General features: G+C 48.8%; 1 protein-coding gene across 1 annotated transcript in view; it reads left to right on the plus strand.

The window, feature by feature from the left end:
- LOC8025588 (mucin-12) overlaps positions 1-21056 on the plus strand; it is a 40566-nt gene that overhangs the window by 621 nt on the left and 18889 nt on the right. The window contains exons 2-4 of the mRNA XM_029973007.4: positions 12349-12477; positions 13060-13223; positions 18397-20125. Of these exons, the coding sequence (XP_029828867.2) occupies positions 12349-12477; positions 13060-13223; positions 18397-20125 (2022 nt within the window). The remainder of the gene's footprint in view (positions 1-12348; positions 12478-13059; positions 13224-18396; positions 20126-21056) is intronic.

The raw sequence follows: 21056 nt of genomic DNA on the forward strand, positions 1-21056 counted from the left end.
GAAGTGAGCCGTTCGCGAGTTGAAGCGACGCCGAGCGCCCGTGCCAAGCGTGTGCTCTCGGTCGACTCCGAGCCGATGCTTGGCTATCCCTTCTGTAACCTTCAGCGTGCGAAAACATCGAATAAATCGCAGTTGCCTCGCAAGCACATCGTAACCTAGCGTCCCTTTTGTGCGTTATCGATGTCGGCCCTGCATTAGGATGTTCGGTAGCTTCGGTGTGAGCGGTCCGAGGTGTCCGAACTGAAACCGATAGCTTCCCCCTCCTTCCCCCTCCATCCTTCGAGTCGGTCCCGAGTCCCTCCGTTCTGCATTGGAGTTTAGAAAACACGACGTCGTCATTGCAATCGCACGCTTTGTGCCCTGCCAGAGCTGCGTTCGAGAGCGGGACGCCTCATTTGTTGTCGGGACGCGACCCGGGCACGTTTCGGCGTGTTTTGAGCCACTGTCCGCTCTTCGGCCATCGATTACATTACACGGGGTCGTCGCTAAGCCTACTTCCCTGCTTAGTCCTAGCGTCGGCGGGTCGTCGGCGCGTACGGCCCGCGGCGGTCGGTTTTTCGCGATCGGAGATGGGGTTTCCAATAAACTCCGCGGCTATTTGCTCGCGGGCGCGCGGTTGGCATCGTGGTAGTTCGCTACCGTGCCCGATGACAGTTTGATACAAGTGCGCTGCGACGGTCCCGGCTGATTTTTCCGGACCGCTTCCCTGGGGAGTCGCGTGCGACGTCCCGTTGGGTGCCCGCTACGATCGCCGACGCTCTAGGAAAACCAAGGAAAAGAAAAAGACGCTAGAGTCTGTTTTTTGGGGGATTACCTAACGTTGTGTTTGCGGAACGCAGTTTATGCGAAGTTTGGTGTAGTCTCTGTTCGAGTGTAGACTGTGTCGCGTCGCTGTGAATTTTGGTGACGCTTTTTGACAAGCGGGTCGTCGCAGCGTTGGCCTATGTGGCGGGGGTGTTCTTAATGCCCGTTTGATGACGGGCCCATTTTATTCCAACGTGGAGTTACTATAATGACTGCTGCTTGCGCGTTTTGAGTTTTTTGTGATTTTAGTAACGTAACACTTGGGAACCCGCCTGAACTTGCACGCCATGCCGGCATGTTTACGCGACCATTTGGTAGGCCCCGGTGCAGTTTTATCTTCAATTATTGTGTGGCAAAGGCTAGCCTTTCGTATTTGTTTCCTAATTGCTGCACAAAGCCACATTAGGCGGAAAAAGGGGCGGGGGAGGAAGGGGAGGAGGAGGAGGAGGATGATGATGATGATGATGATGATGATGATGATGACGGTGATAATTATTATTATGTATGAAGGAGAAGCTGAGTTTAGTGAAAACTGTGAATAACCCCTTGCTGAATGCTGTGTAAATCTGGTCGCACCAGCAGTTTAAAACAGCATCGGCAAAGCCCTATCAGATCAGCTGATACCGAGGTCTTGTCAAGGGTGTTAATGGTTACTAGTGGCCTTTCCATTAATCCAAGTGTGGTCTGCAGCAGCCCACATTTGATAGAATGCAGTATCTTCTTGGCACGGTGCGTCGCTCCGCTCGCTCTCGATTCTGGCGTCGTCGGAGCCACCATCGCAGGTGTACGTCCAACGTGTGGTCATTTGCGGTTTGGCCTACTGTGCCCCTTCGTTACCATTGCTTCATAGAATTTGTTTCGAGCATACTGAGCGTGTATCCTTTTTTGTCTGAAATGGGTCGCTGCGCCACATGGTTTTCCAGAGTTGAAGCTCCTGTTCTTCACTTCCGTTAGGTATTTTTTCCTCTGTTTTATTTGGTTTCCTTTCCCTCTCTCTCCGAAGTTGAAGAATGTCATTTTTTCACCAGCTGCAAAACACTGCGGCTAAGCCAGGCTCTGATAATGTGGGGCAGTGGAGTCGGCTGTCGGAAATGTGCGCGACCCGATTTGCTCATCTTCGTATGCCATTTGGTATAAAAATTATGAGAGCATATGTGGAGACAGTTTTGTTTCTAGACGTGTTCCTGTTTTAATTAACTTCTCACAAAATACCAGTACTTTTCTTTTTTTTAGTTGCAGCTTTTGTTTGTTTTGTGGAGTTTTCTATTTCGCTTGAAAACACTGCGGCACAATTCTTTCAGCTCGTACTGGTATTTTCAAAGCTGATAGCTTTATACAGTGCACGCCCGAAATTCAAGAGTTGTCGAAGGTAGGAAGCTCAATCTGGTGGCAGGACCACTGGAAGACTTCCCTGCCACAGTGATGTGATTGCTGCGCCAATTGCGCCAAACTACGCCAAGGGGCTAACCCTGCTACATCCTGCTACATTTTGCCAAAATATGGGTAATCTGCGCCAAGCCTGCGCCAAAGGACCAATTTTGGTCACCTTTGAAAGCCGAAACTAAACTGAGTACCGTAATTGAGCACACATGAACTAGGTGGTGCAAGCAGCCGTCCGACACAAAGTACCCTGCATCAATCGTTCATCCGATCTTGCATGATTTTTCCCGCCGTCTCTCGTCTCGCGTCTTAAAAAAAAAAATTCAATGATAGACGTGGACGTGTGCGGACGCTCGGACTTTAGCGTGCTGGGTACCAGCCATTTAGTCATGCTGTGAAACGAAACCATGTTTTTGCGCGGCGGGGGTTACTTTATGGGCTGAGGCACTCGCTCCTAAAAGCAACGGCCGTGGCCAAACTATATTTGGTCCCTGCCTTCCAGTCACCGTGGTCTCATGACGTCGGGTGTTGCTGTCCCCACGTCACTGAAGTTATGGCACTTTCTAAACTGAAACGTAAGGACTGCCGCATGTTAATCAATAATCCTGTTCTTGTTTAATGTGCTACTGCAAACATCCCTTTAGCTCAAAGACTGCTGTGTCAAAGTATTGATTACCTAGGTTTCTCTGGGTAGGCTTTCTTTCGGGACGTACCCCTGTACGTGAAAAATCAGCCGCGAAAGAAAGTTGGTGGAGAGAAGTGAGCTAAAGCAAAAAAGGCAATGTCCGTACGCTGAACCCGCACAGCGTGCTTATTTGTCTCGAGTTCAGTCGTTTTCACAAAGCGCTCCAAAAACATTTTGACCCTGACTCGCGATGTCTTGCATCAATGCACTCAACTCAGGTTCTTTTTTTTTTTTTTGTATGTTGGGCAGTTACATTTTGCATACAATTTTGGTAATTAGTTGAAGACTGAGCGGAGTGGCTTGGTTTCGATCAAACAGCCATCTCCGCTCGCACGACAATTTCGCATTGCACGGCAGTGGTTACGTGTTTCATCAGTTGGAGACTGCGTCCATTTATTATATTACTAGTCAACCTAATGATGTGTTATTTATTACTAAGCCGGTCATTTTTAAATAAATTTAAATATGTGAAGTTTGGTCCGATATAATTGTATCATTTAACTGAAGCATTGCAAAATATGTCATGTCATTGGCATTTCAGTTACATGTTGAAAAACTCCCAGGTGGTCTATCTCGACAATAATTGGTTGATTGCAACGAGCAATGTGTCTTTCGTTTGTCCACCACTTGAAATGAATATCTTTTTTTTTTTTTTTCCTAAGAATATCTGCTCCAAAAGCCTTTTTCGCTGCTCCAAAACCCAGTTTTGCTACTCCAAGACTCTGTTTTGGCTGCTTCAGAAGCTGCTGCAAAACGGCTTAGGCCAATCACATTACTGCTGCCATTCCCATCATATCGGTTCCCGTAGCTCGAAAAGTTTTGCGAAAACTATGTTTGCAACAAGGCAGAACAACTGAGTGGCCTGAATAAAAAAGCTTACACGGCAGGCCTACTTACTAGAAAAACCTGAAAATGTTGGGGGAGGAGGGGGTTTCAGGGAGCCTGTAAAAGTCCAGAAATAATGAGGCAAAGTAGGACCAGGGAATCTATTTCAATGCAGCACTGCCTCGGATTATTTTTCTCAAAATGTGCGTACAAAAAATTTCACAGGAGCTTACATTTGCATGCTTTCAAGATTCACTGAAATGGACAGTCTAACCCCTGGTTAGCTCAGTTGGTAGAGCGCTCCACTTGTAATGGAGAGGTCCCGGGTTCGATACCCGGACCAGACGGATTTTTTCGGTCGCTCACCAGTCACCTAGCTGTGTTTGGAGATTTATGTTTGTCCTTTGTCCCTCTTGTTCCCCTTCTCCAGGGATTACTTTCGTCGTTAAACGAATTGATTGTTTATTGTAAATAGGTTGATTAATTCTTCTTGACATACAATATACGAGTGTCTGTTACCTAGTAGTGCGCGTGTGCACACAAAAAGACAAGGCTATTGAATGTTCCTAACTAGGGTGCCTTTCTGTGTGCTTTGCGTAGGGTGATGACATTTGACCATTTGGTTCCTGGTGCTTTTGCTTCGGTGCGCATGAAAGCACGTCTCCTGGCATGAGCTCTTGGCATTGACAGCGCTACGGCGGAACTTTGTTACCGACTATTCCTTCGCATTTTTCTCGAAAGCACGTGCTGTCAGCATGGGGTACTACAAAGAATGGCATCACCCCAAACATAAAGACATTGAGGCACCCTCTTTTTAACAACAGGGATTCAATCTGTCATCGATGCCTGATGGTACCGTTTCAAAGCTGTAAGGAGCAGTTTAGCCAGTGCAGTACGACTACTAATGCGGGGCCTTTAACCCCTTGCCCACTCATTATCGATGATGGAAGTGCCGCACCATTTGTGCCGAATTGTGCCACGAACGAAAGTCTGCTACATCTTGCACCAAAATGACATTTTTGCTAAGAGTTGTGCCACACCTGCGCCGAGATGGGCTTGAAACATAAAAATTAGCATTTTACTATTCGTACTCCTTAACATTCAGAGCAGTAGAAAAGAAAAATTTTACAAATATGAATTTCACGGCATCTCTACTCATTGTATAGTTTGTTTCATCTTAGGTCAGAGCACAGTCGAAGGCTCGAACACATACAACCAGAAACACGCATACTCAAAGCGCAAGTCACGGGACATTCGCTGAGGAAAGAACATGTTGAAGGAGATGGCAAAGACCATGATGTCGCACACTGGTGCTGCAAATCAGCCGGCCAGAGCCGTCGATGCGCTGGCCGGTTGATCGCTGATAACCTCCAAGCTTCCAGACGTTTTCGGTGTCAGTAACTAAGGCTCCTGGGAAAACTTTGCAAAATAGTAGGATTGCCGATTGCGGCTACCGCGATAAAACGGAACCAGGGACTTGTACTCCCTATAAGATTATTCGGTTATCGGGTCTATTACATGCCTTCGTTCCGTGGCCGCAGAGTATGTGGCACTCGCGGTGCCTGCGTCACTTTTTACCGCCTCTTACCAGCGTGCGCGCGTCGAGCTTCATTGCTTTTGCACCGGAGTGCTAGGAGCTGCAACTGACCTGGGGGAGCACCTGGCTTAGCACGATAGGTACGCAAATTATATTTGGGATTATTACGGGTCAAACTCATTTGTCCTAATGGTGAATTAAACTCAAGTTTAAAATGCAGAGAAAGCGGGAGAGGAAAAGAAGGGTCTACACATATTTGAATAAATATGGTAATCATGGTAGTTTCTGTGCAGCCGTCAATCAAAAGAGCAGCGAACTTAGACGTAACTCTATCTCCTACACCTCCTAAAGAGCAGTGTCACCTTTAAAACAAGTGTAGGTTTTCATAATATTTTTGGGTGGTTGTTTGTGCAATTTATGATGTTAGAGTTTTGAGTTTGGCAGGTTTACTAAACTTGCGAGATGCATTTTGATTGGTAGAAGGGTTAGCGGATATAATGGCTCTTGCTGGCATTTTACACAAATTATATTTACAGGTGAAAGGAACTACCGAGCGTAAAACGAAGAGGGGCAAAAGGATTTATCCCAATGAAGTTTTGCACTATGGTTCACTTTTCAACCATTTTTTAATATTCATTGTAAATGGAACCGACTCGGACTAGAGCTTTATTTAAAGGGTGAATGCAACGATTTCTGGATTTTGGTCAAGCATTTGTGGAAGTTGCCCTCTGACACTCTTTAAAGTAAAGAGCAGAAAACCGATTTTGCCTGCGTGTCCTAGTTGTTGTGTAAAAGAAAAAGATAAATATTGGCATATCTGGCACCCCTCAACTCACTCCCAGTCTTCAGAGTCACACCTGGTCCCCCTCCTAGTGATGTAATTTGGGGTGCCGTGTAGCTAGCTTCCCGTGTGCTCTCTGGGAGGACGCTTACTCTCCCTTTTTCTGCTGACGTTAGCGGGCGTTATGCTGCAGCATAGAGCTGAGCGAGGTCACGTAAGCTTTTTGCCGTAGTTCCTTCGGTTGCCACTTGCGGCTGCAGGTTGGGGAAAACGCATTACTTTTGCCTTGCGATTATGCAGCAGAATCGCAACATTTTTTATGAAGGAGATGTTTCCTCTATCCTCCGGGACACGATAAACAACATAAAAATGTCAAGATGCAAGCAAATTCTGTTAATCTTAAAATAATTGCACCCCCCTTTAAGAAGGCTCTGTTCCTTCTATTCCCTCTGTATTCTTAACACACAGGGTAATAAGTTGTATGCTTGAGTATCAAGGAGAAATCCTTGATCTCTATCATAAATGAACTTATTGAGATGCAATCACTTTTTCATTCTCAAGTGATGTGCTAACAGATCTTGGCATTTGCTCCAAGAGCGTCAGTGTCTGCTCCAAACCAGTATTCTGCCACTACAGAACCTGCTACGAAAGGTCAAGTGCCGCTTCCATCACTGCATTTTTTTTGTCCAAGGAATGTCAGCGAAACTTTAATTTAAACAGGCACTTGGCATCAAAATAGCACCAGAACATTTCCTCGACTTCCAGGTGTGGTATCTTGCTCCAAATCGGGACTTCTGGTCCGACTCCCACTGACATACAGACTCCAAAGTTGATGAGATGCTCGCAAGATTCACATTGTTTTCATCACTCCTGTCACAGTCCATCAAAATATTGTCTGATTCCAAAAAACCTTGATTGTCACCAATCGCGTGGCAGAAGTTTGTCGTTACATATGGTGTGAGCTTTGATCACTTTAAAAAAGCAGGTTTTGTATCACTTCGTCGGCTAAAGCGGACCACCGTGCGAGAGCCACCTTGTTTTAGCTGGCACGCTTGTAAGTGGCTGCTTTTTTTTCTTGGTGAAATGAAGCGTTCTCTGTGTCAAACAGCAAAGACAAACGAGCAAACAACCAAAGATAAATGGGACAACAGGTAGTTTTGCCATCTGCCCGAGAGCGCGCTAAAGATGCGCAGAAACCGAAACACGAGTCATAATCGCGGTTGGGCTCTATGGTCCGTAAAGGGTGGCACAAGTGACGCTCGTCATTAGTAGAAAAGAAGTTAACACGCGTCGCACAGTAGTAATCACGCGGCCACACGCCGACACAGTGTTTGTCCATATCAAAACTGTCGTGGTTCAACTGCACCGTCAGTTGTTGCACCACAGGTTCTGAGCTTTAGTATGCCAACACCTTTCGTCTCCCCTCATTAAAAAAGCATCTGTCCTTTTTTTCTTTTTCTTTTTTTAACTGCCCAGGTTTAGCTGCAGAAGCAATTTATGGAGAAGCGGGATGGGCGACCTTGATTGTCACCAATCGCGTGGCAGAAGCACGCAAATGGCGCCTTTTGAGACCACTAACAAACGTCCAAACTGGAATCCAGCATTTTCCCCCATTCCCACCGCGGAAGTAGCCGTCAGCATCTGCTCTTATCGATCGGCTGGATTGGAGATTTTCACGGCTCCACAGTTGCTTCTCTATAGTACTCCGTTTCACGATAACTTGGCGAACTGTGGAGGCTGCGGCCCTCGCGACCCAATAAGAAGGGCTCCATGGTCGAGGCCACCGAGGCCTTTTTACTGCTGCAGCAACAGAGCTGACCGCAACAAAAAGTAGTTCTAGGCTTTTTTTTTTAACAGCAATTGAACTTGTGCAATTCCATCTATAATGAGAAGATATGAAGAATTAAGAATAAATCACAAATTTATGAGTTTCTATTATATTTAATTCAAAAAAGTGACGCCACATCCGTATCCGCTCGACTTTTTAGCCTTGTAGCGTCGTGGTTGCCGGCGATCGCAAGGTGTGTAATCGGCCGTTCTTGCTCAAAACGTCGCACTGTGCCCTGGCATTGGCACCCGTCACAGGTTTACGGCTAAATTGAGCGTAGGGTTGTCTCGTGAACTGTTCCCGAAGTGCTTGCTGTTCTAGCGGACGGATATGCTGTTGTGGTGGCTGTTAATATCCTAAGTTGGTTGGTTTCGGAGCAGACGACTCTTGGCTAGCAGACGACAGCTGGTTCCTCTGGGCCTCGCATTTGGCGTTGGTGACACAAATGCTCCCGTGACGTCTGGTCACATGCTTCGCTCCGACGCTCTTATTGGATCGTGGGCTCCACAGTTCGCCAAGTTGTCATGAAACGGAGTATAGAGTCACAGTCATCTCAAATGCGTGGTCTCCAGCAAGTGCTTGTTGCCTTACGCCGTGCATTTGCCGTGTGTGCGCGCTCTGAGCTTGTGAGATGCCAAAGGTTTATCGAGCATGGGAAACTTGTGCTGTCGGCGGGACAACCAGAGGACCGCTCGGCCATTCTGGTCCCGTTGTCGGCCGTAGTGGTCATCGCCGTGCGTCCTGTTTGGGACCACAGTGCTGTTTGCTCGACAGTGGTAGGCAAAAGGCTCGCCGTCGCATGGCGTGGTGCTGCCTCGTAAATTTGTATTGTTCGTTTACAAGATGCCTTCCTTTTGTTTCTCTGGATATAAATTTGTGCTCGCACGTGTGCTCTCGCGCGGTGGCATTGCAACTGTGAGTTTGTTTGTTCCATGCAGCTGGGGCATCTGGCGCTAACATAATTTTTTTTTTCTATTTTTTTTTTTTTTTTTTCTTATCGCTGCCACGTCGCTTTTTAAAGGTAGGATTGTAGGATCACTGCCGAGTATAGATAGGCACAAAGAGGGGATGCTTTGATCTCTCCCCTGTGTTGGCTGGCATAACCGAAAACAAATTCTGACTGAATATGTTCTACGGCGATGGGTGCCGGCAGAGTTCCGTTTTTCTAATGTGAAATTTATTTGACGGTTGCACGACAGAGATATCGTCGTCGGCAGAACTACTCCGCCAGCGTTGAACTGGCAGATATTTTTTGCCGATTGGTTGTATCATTATGGGCCTTGCGTCGCTTTGACAGCTCTCGCTCGTGAGTCTGCTTCGCTGTTACATGATGGTGGGATGTGTCGGAATGGAGGCAAATAAAAATTTGGTGTAACTTTTCTGTTACGCAAAAGTCTGGCCATCAGAGTAGCAATTCAATGGAGCTTGTGAGATCTACTAAGTTTCTTAGAATAACTGGAGTGTTTGGTAACAGGAAATGGTGGGAGGAAGGTTGGAATTTGTGTGAAACGTTAGGAGGGCTAGGGAAATTAAAGAATTAATGTTTACTTTATTTTGTGCTTCTACCCTGAAGACACAAACCGGTGGTTCTATCGATTATAAGTCGATAATTCTATGATTACTGAGGAATTAGCAAGATGTCACCATCTGCAGCCATTATTGATGGGTTTAGACTTTTTTTTTTGTGTGTGTTTACTATGTTCCTGTTATCGCTTAAAAAAAATTTAAATAATCAGCCACTGTTGTCGCAAAAAAAAAAAAAAAAGAAGAAAGCTGTGTTCACAAACTACTTTAATGACAATGCCTTCTGCCACAAGGAAGGAAACAAAATTTCTCACACGGTCGTATGTCACACCACATTTCATAAAGTAGTGCTGTTTATGTGTGTAATTTGTTGCTAATGGGGCCCAGCTAGCGATGCATCTTCTGCAGCATTCCTGTCACAAAAATGTGTCACGAATTTGGTCTTCTTTGGTTACGCATTGTCTGTGGGAACATCGAGAACAACTTTGATCTGATGCCATTAATTGCTGCTTGTTTCTTTGTGGTTGGCCATGGTGCTATACTTCATCTCACCTTAGCACGGACTAACTGCGAGCGGCTAGCTTCGACTGCCTTGACTGGAGCACTCGCTGCACGAGCGCTCGTGCAGTCCCCGAGGCTTCATCCAAAGCAACTAGCTTGGGCTTTTGGCACGCGTGGCTAACAGTAGTCCATGCTAAGGTGAGACGAAGTATACAACATCCAAACTTGGTTGACACTGAGGTGCACAAGGACACCATTGTTAGAATTAACTTCCCTCGTGCCAGACATGTATATGCCTTAGCTCGTGAAGAATTTACTTATTTACTAGAGATGAATATAGTGATTTTTGTTTAAGCTAATGGTCTTTGGTAGGCTGGTTTTGAGAGGGGCAAAGACTTGAATATAGACCCCCTCTGCTTTGGGTCCCGTTGTGAGACTGGGGGCTTCTGGGCAGTTTCAGGCATTCTTGAGCAGCTTACAGGGGTGAGCTAAGCATTTCTGGGTAGTCGTAGGCCTTTTTCATGTCACTTTGGCAACTTGTATGTAACTAGAGAGTTTTGGAAGTACTAAGCTGAAATTTGGGGGCGTGTGTACCTAGTGCTATCATCCAGTATGAGCATTTTCATCACTAAAGCATTTTTCGAAGCCATATGTTCAAGTTAAACACCTCCGTGTGTTTTATAGGCAAATAAAAAATGCAAATGCGAATGACATGGCGGGCATAGTCAAACCTTGCCATCGCATTCCCAATGGGGAATTTTTTGGTTACTGGTTGGGACTGTGTGGAACGGGAAGGTTTATTTTTAGTGAAACCTACGCTGTTCAGTCTGTACATAGTGTTCTGTAGTAAAGAAGTTGTCTGCTTGAAGTGCCTCGGGACCTTGCAGCATTTTAAGTACCTTATTACTATAATAAAACCAGCAGCAATGGTGACTATTTGTTTTTTGCACTGCACATGTAACCTTCAGAGGCTCCGAAGGCTTTCATAGTTGCATTGCTCTTTCTTGTTAAAAAAAAACAACAATAAAGGCAGAAATAAAGTGAAGGACTACCCATTAATGATGCAAAGAAATCCGAGCACATGAATGTGGGCTCAAATTTCTTTTTGTTGTCAGCCTACCAAGTGTCGAGCTATGTCACTAATTGTTGGGGGTGTGTGGTCCCTACGACAAAAATGAAAAAGGAGTTTTTGGAGCATTGTGTGCAACTCCTCCTAGAACATTGTTTGTAACCTTTTATGTTTCTTGTTAAAGGACACATGCAAAGGAAAAAAATTTATTTTAAACAGCTTAGATGGAAAAAGAATGTTATAAAGTGAATTTACAACGAAGAAAGAAAATTTTTAGAGGTATATTTATGGCGCAAAACGAATTTGCAGTTGGTGCCCGCGGGAGCCGCCGCTGGTCACGTGGTAGAACTTTGCGCCGCCGCGCTGCGTCGCCGCCGCCGCACGCTGAGCATTGTGCGCCGCTGCTTCAACGCGTTTCTCCATGCCGCCGCTGCCGCGCAAGTTTGTGTGCTCCGGCCGTCATCTGACCGGCGCACAGGTCTATCACACCTGCTTGTGCTTTTTCAGGAGCTTCCTTTGGGCTTTAAAAGTTACTTGTTATTCTTCGTTTTTTGTTGCACTTTAAATGAAGATGAATAAGTAACTTTTCGAGACCATAGGAAGCTTCCGAAAGATTGCAAGTACCACATGACAAATAGGGGCCAGTCACGTGATAAATATGGGCCACTTTTCCGCGGCGCCCGCGGGCGCCAACTGCAAATTTGTATAGCGCTTCAAATATAGCTCTAAAAATTTTTATTTTTCGTTGTAAATTTGTTTTATGACTTCGTTTTCCCAACCCGGCTGTTTAAAAAAAAGTTTTTTTCCTTTGCATGTGTCCTTCAAAGCCAAGAATGCAGAATGTGGGCCTGTATTTGCAAGGATCTTTCATAAATGAGCTTTCTGCCGTACCTACAAGGTATCCAACAAAAGAAAGAAGAGCAACTGTGACATTCTTGTTTAGACAGCATAAGGTTGGTCTGCCTTTGAGGTAGGCGACGCTAATTGAAGCTGTAGACGAGAAATTTAGCAAGTGCACTACGGCCAATAAATAGCCTGGGGTCTTTAATGTGCATCACATAGTCGGGCACCGGTAGGATGTTCATCCAGTTTGAAACTTGCAGGGGTGGGGGCTGAACCCAGCGCCAGCGTTTGCTTCACGTGCTCCGGGTTGCTTTAACGCACTTGGCCACCAATCTCCCAAATCTCTAAGGTCCACTGGGTGGGGAGAGGAAAGCTTTCAAGCTGTCATGTAATGCTCCAACGATTGGATTGAGGAACACGGGCAAAAATATTGAAACCGCTTCGGAACATTTTGAGTCACATGGGTGACTGGGCAGAGGGTTTGACAATGTCTCCTATCTCTCTGCGTCAGATGTGGGCGTCCCAAGGTCCCTCGTATCGAGGGTAACCCCTTTCATTTTCTTGTGCGCAGATATGGAGGCGGGGGAAGAGCAGGACCTAGCCACCACAGTGCTCACCTGTGAGGGCGACCTGCGCGACCCTGCCTTTCCCGGACGGCTTCAGAGCCTCGTGCTACGGCTCCGGGAGCTCATCTCCGATGGTGAGTCTACTGCCCGGCGTATTCTTATTCGGCGGTGAATTGGACCTGCCCTCTCATTTCCGTGTTTCCCCGACGTGCGCATGGTCTGTAAGTGAAACCCGAGCAGGTCGTTTATAGTGAAGGGTGTCGTTGAAGGAGGCCTGGAACGCGTCTCGGACCGGTGCGCTTATCACATCCAAGAGAGTGGTCCTTCGATTTCTGCCCGATGACGTCCTAGAAGGTGATGGAGCTGGCAGACGCCCCGAGTTCTGCCGCGGGTCGACCTCCTTCTCGATGGTCCACGGAAGCTTTGGCAGCCAGGGGTTGGGACGCTGCGACGACGGCGCCACTCGCGTTTGCTCGGGCTTTTTTTGCCGGAACTTCTATGGCCGACCGCCAGGATCTCTACATCCGACGGGCTTTTTGTCATCCGTTGCCACTTGGGGCCACTTTTGGCGCGTGGGCGGAACAGGACGCGGAGGCGCGTTTCATGCATCGTAGTCTAGGCGTAAGGGGACACCAGTGACAGGACGTCGGAAGGGTTCGTTCCGTTTGGAGGGCCGCTCTCGTTCTTGACACCCCTCACCCGCCGTCCGTTTGCAGAGGAGAAGCCGTTCTGGGTGAAGAAGGTGGAGCCGTGGAACAGCGTGCGGGTGACGTTCACGCTCCCGAGGGAGGCGGCCCTGCGGCTGCGCCAGCTGGCAGAGCGGGGGGACCGGGCCCTCAGGGACCTGGGCATCCTGTCCGTGCAGCTCGAGGGGGACCAGGTATGTGGATCCCCCCGCCCTCTCAACTCGCTCGGGTGACATTCGGCGTCGAGCAAAACGAAACGTTAAAGGGAAGCTCAAGAGTTTCTTGAACTCTAAGAAACCATAACAGATTTAATGTACCATAGCGTCCCGAAAGATAGCCCACCTAAAATCAAGAGCAGATTGGGAGTGAACCTGCTATTTTTCAGTGTTGTACACATTCCTCAAAAAAAAAAAAGTAACGAAAGCTTCTTCCTCGTTCCTTCTGATTTTTGGAACGCGTTCCTGTTACAAGTTACATCTGTGAAAAAGGAACTCGTTCCCGTTACAGTTTAAAAAATGGAACGTATCGTTACATATACATTACATTTGTATTTTGCTAATAACTATATTTAGTTAAATCAAGCAGAGTTTTTTTTTTTTTTAATCTATCCCATTAGTAGTCAACATACAAGTTTGTACATCGTCATGGAAGGGCAACAGGAGAAGAAAACAAGCGGAAGCAGGGTTTCATTTGTTGATATATCCAAGTTAAATCTCGGCTTTCAACCATATTCATGTTTGTAAAAGACGACTTAGACGAGCCGAATGTACTTTTTTACCCAACATTGCACAAGCGTTTTACAACAACCTCACACGTTTCAATTGAACAAAGTCCATTGTTCGAGCTTAACAACAGTTGCTTCTCAATGTTGCTGTCCGCAAGACGGGCAAGTAAAGGAGAGAGTAGGCCTTTTGGAAGGTCAGTCTTAAAAACTACAAATACTTCTTTAATAATAAATAGAATATACACCAACCAAATCCTTGTATAAAGGAAAACCCTACGTTTCGAGACCAGCTCGGTCTCTTCTTCAGGGGTTGACTGCGGCTATGGCCGTTGAGGAGCAGTAATCTGTTTTCTTCTTCTTCTACGGCAGTGTCTATCGTTTTGCATCGGTGAGGTGGCGAAGTCCGTTCACGTAGCCGGTCGGCAGAGTGCCGAGGGATCTATTTATGTTTTCTGGCGTTGTTTGTATGTGCCAAGATTCAATAAAAAGTCTATGTCTGGGATTGGTCTCAACAGCCAGGATGCTGGTGTTGGCAAAGTCAATTTTGTGGTCTCTGACGTCGCAGTGCTCAGCTACGGCGCTTCGTTCATGGTCGAACTTCCGAACATCGTTCATATGCTGGCGGATTCTCTCCCGAAAGTTCTTCGTTTCCCCGATGTATGTGACCGGGCAGTCCGCGCATGGAATTTTATAAACGACGCCTTGTGCTTTTTCCTTAGGCGGGCGATCCTTTGGACGGGGCATGAGTCTTCCAAGCGTAGACATAGGCTTGTGGGCCACCTGGATCCCTTCTTTGGCCAGTACACGTGCCAGCGCCTCGCTTGTACCTTTCATGTAAGGAACGCTGATGCGTGAGATACGACGGGTCTGTGTACTTGCTGGGAGTTGCAGGTGTCGGCGATCTCGGGCTTGATCACGCGCAATGCGGCGGATGAAGCTGCTTGTATAACCGTTATGTTGTAGGTCGGCGAAGATGATGTTTTCCTCTTTTTTACGGTCAGCCTCGGATGAGCAGATATTTTTTGACCTAGATAAGAGTGTTCTGACCACTGATGCCTTGTGACAGGCTGGGTGATTGGAATGGAAATGGAGATAGCGTCCAGTATGTGTCGGTTTTCTGTAGACAGAAAACTGGAGCTCTTCATTTTGTCTTCTGACGAGCACATCGAGGAAAGGTAACGTACAGTCCTTTTCATGCTCCACGGTGAATTGTATAGACGTTTCGATGGAGTTGAGGTGGGTAAGGAACGTGTCCACTTCCGACGTTTTTAGGATGCAAAAGCAATCGTCTACATACCTCAAGAACACTTTGGGGGCCGTGTGAAATGACTGTAGCGCCTCTTCTTCGATGGCTTCCATACATAGGTTCGCTGTTGTGACGGAAATGGAGGCACCCATTGCGGTTCCACTGGACTGTTTGAAGAATTCTCCTTTGAAACTAAAATAGGTGCTTTTAAGGCAAAACTCAAGCAGGCGGCAGAGTTCCTCCACGCTAAGTTTTGTCCTTTCGCTAAGGGATTGGTCTTTTTCAAGGGCGTTCTTGGCCGTGGCGACAGCCAGGGGAACCGGGATGCTTGTGAACAGCGCGATGACGTCGAAGGAAACTAGACTTTCTTCGGTGGTCACCTTCAACGTCGAAATCTGTTCCACGAAGTCGCTGGAATTTCGTATATGGGTCGTCGTTCTGCCCACGAGAGGTGAAAGAGTCTGGTGAAGGTAGTTTGACAGACCTCGAAGTGGTCTGTTGAGACCAATCCCAGACATAGACTTTTTATTGAATCTTGGCACATACAAACAACGCCAGAAAACATAAATAGATCCCTCGGCACTCTGCCGACCGGCTACGTGAACGGACTTCGCCACCTCACCGATGCAAAACGATAGACACTGCCGTAGAAGAAGAAGAAAACAGATTACTGCTCCTCAACGGCCATAGCCGCAGTCAACCCCTGAAGAAGAGACCGAGCTGGTCTCGAAACGTAGGGTTTTCCTTTATACAAGGATTTGGTTGGTGTATATTCTATTTATTATTAGTGTTGCTCCCCAACCAGAGAGACTTCTCTCAAATGTTCACCTTCAAATACTTCTTTGTAAAATTGGCCTGGTTGTTCATTTTGAAGGTGGGGGACAAGAGAAAAATCAGTTTTTTCGTGTGTGTATCTTTTAAGTGACCTATGTTCGGGATACAAGGGTGCGTTCAATGTCTGCCAATCTGTGATCTCGTTGTAACTGTAGGTCTTGTTACGGAAGTTCACAAGTGGCTGTAGTCGGCCTTAGATTTCTGGGTGTATGAGGATTCATGGAACCAAAGGAAGTAGCTGAGCTTGAAACAACCCTCTTCCTTTGTCTTTTCCTACCACTAAAAGCCTTGCTTTTTGTACCGCAGTTTTGGGCACTCAAAAAAGAATCAATGCCCACCAGCTCTCCTGCACCCAAAACTGTTAGCAAGCGAGGACCACACAAAATAATCCATAAGATTAGTAGCCAAAGAAGTAACGAGATCCTGCACTTTGTACTCCTAAAATTTCCCTGTTCGAAATAAAATAAAAATTACCTCACTGGACGAAAAAAAAAAAGGAACGCCGTTCCTCTTTCCGTTCCAGTAAAAATGTAACGTGTTCCCGTTCCAGCGATGCAAAATGGAATGGCGGCGTTCCTTCGTTCCTCCTAAAAGGAACGCGTTCCAGGAATGCCGTTCCGTACAACACTGCTATTTTTAGATCATTGTCGCTGCCACACTCGTCATCACAGCAAAGAACGAAGAAGCCAGGATGACTGTACTTCCCAGTCTGCAATGTTTGCTTGTGTCCCACCTTAGCTAACTACAGGGTGGTTCAAGGAGAGGCCAGGCTCTTTAAATTGACCGCAAAATTCGGTTTCTTAACCTATCGCGCTACGACTTCGTGCAGCGTTGCCCACAGATGGTGCATTTTTTTTTGCAAAAATTTGCAAAGAGGAAACTTACCTAAGGAAAAAGTGAAGAAAGAAAAAGGCTTAGCTCCAATGGAAACGCAGCGAAGCCACCGGTCTTTAAACAACACGGCGCCGTTTCGCACGGGAGACAAGAGATGGCGCAAGCGGTCGCAATGCCAACTGCCGCCAACGAACAAGCACACGACGCCGAGAGCCAGCGTCTTTAGCAGACAAGGAACTCCAGCGCCTTGTTGTTATCGCGCCTGTTTTTCTTTCTGCGACTGACGCCGCCTGCGGAGTTGAGTCGAAAAGGTTGTCTACTAAAAACTCCGGCTCTCGGCGCCGTATGCTCGTTCGTTGGCGGCGTTCGTTTGCCATCTCTTGTCCCCCGTGCGAAACGGCGCCGTGTTGTTTGAAGACCGGTGGCGTCGCTGCGTTTCCATAGGAGCTAAGCCTTTTTCTTGCTTTACTTTTTCCTTAGGTAAGTTTGCTCTTTGCAAATTTTACAAAAAAAATTCACCATCTGTAAGCAACGCTGCACAAAGTCGTAGCGCGTTAGGTTAAGAAACCAAATTTTTTGGTTAATTTAAAGAGCCTGGCCATCGTTGATTCCAACACTACGATTACTAGAAGTGGGCTATCTTTCGGTGCTTGAGAAAAAGTAGCAAATCACGCCAGAAATATGGGCCGGGTTATCTTTTGGGGGTGGGGTGTCTCTGGGGATATTACGGCAGGCATGTTAAAAATTATGTGTCTTAAGTTCTCTTCTCATATTACTAGCGGGAGCGTCACTATGGGCAAACAAAAGTTTGACGTAGCCCGCGCAGGAGAGCGCGAGTGCTGAGAGTAAAACTAGGAAAAGTGACGTCGGCGTCGGTGTTCGTGACCCTCGCTCGCCACTAAACTGGTGCGGGGGTGCCGATGATGACGTCACGACGCTTCGGACAGATGGCAGGCGGCAGAAAGGCTTGCCGCACGCCCTGTAGCGATTCCCGCGCACATTTTTCGAAATAAATGAGGTTTATGTTTGCATCTGCCCATGTGAAGCTCGATAACCGAATTCACAGGCCAAAGAGCCGTACAAGTCCACTCCTAACTCGGATTCCTTGAGAAGTGCTTCAGCTTCCTATATTCCATGGGTCATCCCCCACCCCCGTCTGGAGATCATCGGAGTATTTGAGTAGAGAGAAAGGAGTTACTGACTGTGAGAGTTAGGCTGTAGTCAGTAAATTAGGTATGCAGTAACCAAGCTTTGAATTTTCACTACGGAGAGAGGAGGATGGTTTTGCTTGATGAGGGGATTGAAATTACAGTTTATAATTAGTGTACTATATAAAAAGGTACTTGTTGTTTTTGCAATCATTTTCCGAGAACCCTCGTACAGCTAAAAGTATTTAGTAATTTTGATCAAGTCTGGGTGACATGTGGGTATCTAAGTCACAGGTGGCTGATAGAAACAAGCTTTTTTTCCTTTGGTAAACCCCCTTGTTCTAAAAAGCGGTGGAAGCTCTTCCTCCAGCATACACTCGTTGTCTTCTGTTGTGCTTTGGCTAAACGTGCCCACAGGGTGTCGAGGTGTGGTAGAAGGGTAGAAAGCTTGCACCAGAGACAGAGCATCTACCGCATTCTTGACCCGCCACCGACTGTGAACCCGCTTGCATCCTAAGCGTCGAGTTGCCGGATGTACGGTCCCGACCGAGAGTTCACGCGAGGACTTCCCCGTTCCGCAGATCATCAGCCTTACCCTGGCCGGCCGCTATGGAGAGCCCCCTAAAGAGATCATCCTGCAGAAGGCGGCCGGCGAGGCGGAGCCGGGCTCTCCCTCCTCGTCCCCCGCGGGCCCCTCGTCCCCTGTGCCCGGCACGGGACGTCCTGGCCCCAGCGGAACCGCCTCGGATTCCTCCTTGGCCCGTGGGGCCGCCCCTTTCGCCCTGGGGGCGGCCTCAACCAGCGGCGGATTCCGGTCGCCGAACGTGGTGGCGCCGCCTCCGAGAGAGCCCCTGCCTTTCCTCTCCGGAGCGCATTCGCGGTTCGTGCGGCCCGGGGCACGCACGACCCGTGCCCCGTTCCCGTTCGCCAGCATGACCCACTCCATGAAGCAGAACAGCAACGGTAGCAGTGGCGGCAGTGCGGCGGCGACGGCGAGTCGGTTCCAGTTCAATGCGATGGCTGCGGCAGCGGCGGCGTCACAGCGGGGCACAGCGACGACAACAACTGCGGCGTCCCGCGGCAACGTGGCGCTCTCGAGCCCGCTCCTTGTGAATCTGCTGCAAAGTGAGACCGGCGGCGCGGGGGCGCTCCCGCAGAAGCTGATGATGCCGCCTCCCCTCGACACGGGTCAGCAACCCAAGCGGAAGCGGCGGCCCCCGCGGAGCGCCCGTGTTCGCGATGGCTCTTCTCCCCCTGGTTCGCCCTCCTCACCGGCGAGCCCCGGCTACGACCCGCTTTCGGGCCAGGGCCACGGCTTCCCGCACATTCCCCTGTCCCCGCCGCGCTGCGCAAGCACCACAATTCCGAGGGCGACGTCGGCAGGCTCGTCACCTCCCGCTGAGGCACGCGTCACGAAGCACCTAATCAACCCCTTCACAGGACACCTGGAACCCATGCCCTCGGACGAGGAGGAAGAGGAGACCGCAGTCCGGGACCCCGAGACGTCGGAGTCCTCGGAGAATGGGGGTCACTCGGAGCGGAGCCTCTCGGACGGTGGCAAGGATTCGGCGTGTCCGTCCTCGGACACCGACTCGGGCATCGGCAAGTCCTCCTCCTCGCAGTCGTCTAACGACCCGGAACCCCCACCGCGGGAAGAGGAGGCGCGGCCCGTTGCTGCGGTGACGGCCGCTTCTCCCGAGGGCGAGAAGCTGAAGCTGAGGCTGAAGCTGGACTCCTCCGCGAAGCGGAGCGTCGTCGTGGCGACCGCGGTGAAGCAGCAGCAGCCGGGTTCCGAGACACCCCCGTCATCTCCACGGTCCCCAACGGGGGAGCCGCCCCGTGTCCCGCCCCTCCACATCTCCCTGCGGGGCCCCAACGCAGCGGTGGTCGTGAGTCCGCACAAGGCGGACGTGGCGGCACCCAAGAAGCGGCCGCCGAGGCCCCCGCGATCTTCGACGTCCTCTTCGTCGGAAGAGTCATCGCGGAGGGGCTGCCGGAGCGGCACCCGCGGCCGCGACAAGGCGTCGGAGCGGCTGCGGGAGCTGAGCCTGCTGTCGGGTGGCGGCATCGTGAGGGTGCCGGTGTCGATGTCGCCGACGGTGGTGCTCACGCCCTTGCACCTTCAGCATCCCATGAGGTGTCCCCCCTCGTCGTCGTCGTCGCATCCTGCGGCGAGGACGACACCCGCCTGTGCCCTCCCGGGGGCCTCGTGCGCCCAGAGTACAAAGGTGCCGCCCACCCCGCGATGGTGCCCCTCCAGCTCACCCCTGGCTTCCTCCTGCGGCTCCGAGGCGGACTCGTCCGTCAGAGGTGAGCGTCTGCCTCCATTGCTCGCCCTTTCGGGATTTGTTGCGAGGGAGACGCCGACTACTGTATTTGCACGAATATGACGCGAGGGCAAATTTTGATGCCCTTAAAAAGAAAAAAAAAATATTGTTACTATTATAATGCGAGCCAAAGTCGCCTTGATTTCCCACACTCAGGGGCATAGCGGAAGTGAAAAGGCACGGAAAATAGAAGAAATATCAGTTCATGTTTTGACTGCACTCATCCTCACTGCTCAGGTCCTTCCGTTTACAATCCACTTGGCAACTACGCAAATAAGCAGCAGCATGGCACCGCTTGTGCGGTAGTTCCTTTTTCTTCTGCATGAGCTCCTTGGCAGCCATAAGCAAAGCAAGGCACGAAGCAGGAGCACCAATGCACAAACACCAGACCACTCTGGAGCAGAAACTAAAAAGATGCGCAGGCAGAAAAAAAACTGCTGAACCCGATATACGATCACAGCTCTTGTTGTGGTCCTTCCGCATAAACAAACACCTCGCGTTGCACTCACACTTCTTGTTGTGGTCCTTCCGCATAAACAAACACCTCGCGTTGCATGAAGCACGATGGCGTAAATGCGGTGGGTGGTCTTGGCTTGGCTTGTGTCGACTTGACTTGACCTGGCTTGGCTTGAATTGGCCAGTGCTCGCATGGCACGCATGTTGCGTTTCTGCGGGCGCGTGTTTTACAAACACAGCAATAAAAATGCTTTTTATGTTTTCTATTCACCACTTCACGTGGCCCAGTAGCTAATTAATTCCCTCCCACACCCCCACTTCTTTTCCCAGCATTGAGTAGAACTAGATGGGTTTCTCCTCTGGCTTTCGCGCGCCTCGTGGCTGAACTTGAATCCGAATATAACGTGAGGTGCGTTTTGGAGCACGTAATTATGGAAAAGAAAACTCGCGTTATATTC

Source organism: Ixodes scapularis, unplaced genomic scaffold (genome assembly GCF_016920785.2).
Source record: "Ixodes scapularis isolate PalLabHiFi unplaced genomic scaffold, ASM1692078v2 PGA_scaffold8__174_contigs__length_109621045, whole genome shotgun sequence".
In the NCBI taxonomy this organism is placed as follows: Eukaryota; Metazoa; Arthropoda; class Arachnida; order Ixodida; family Ixodidae; genus Ixodes; species Ixodes scapularis.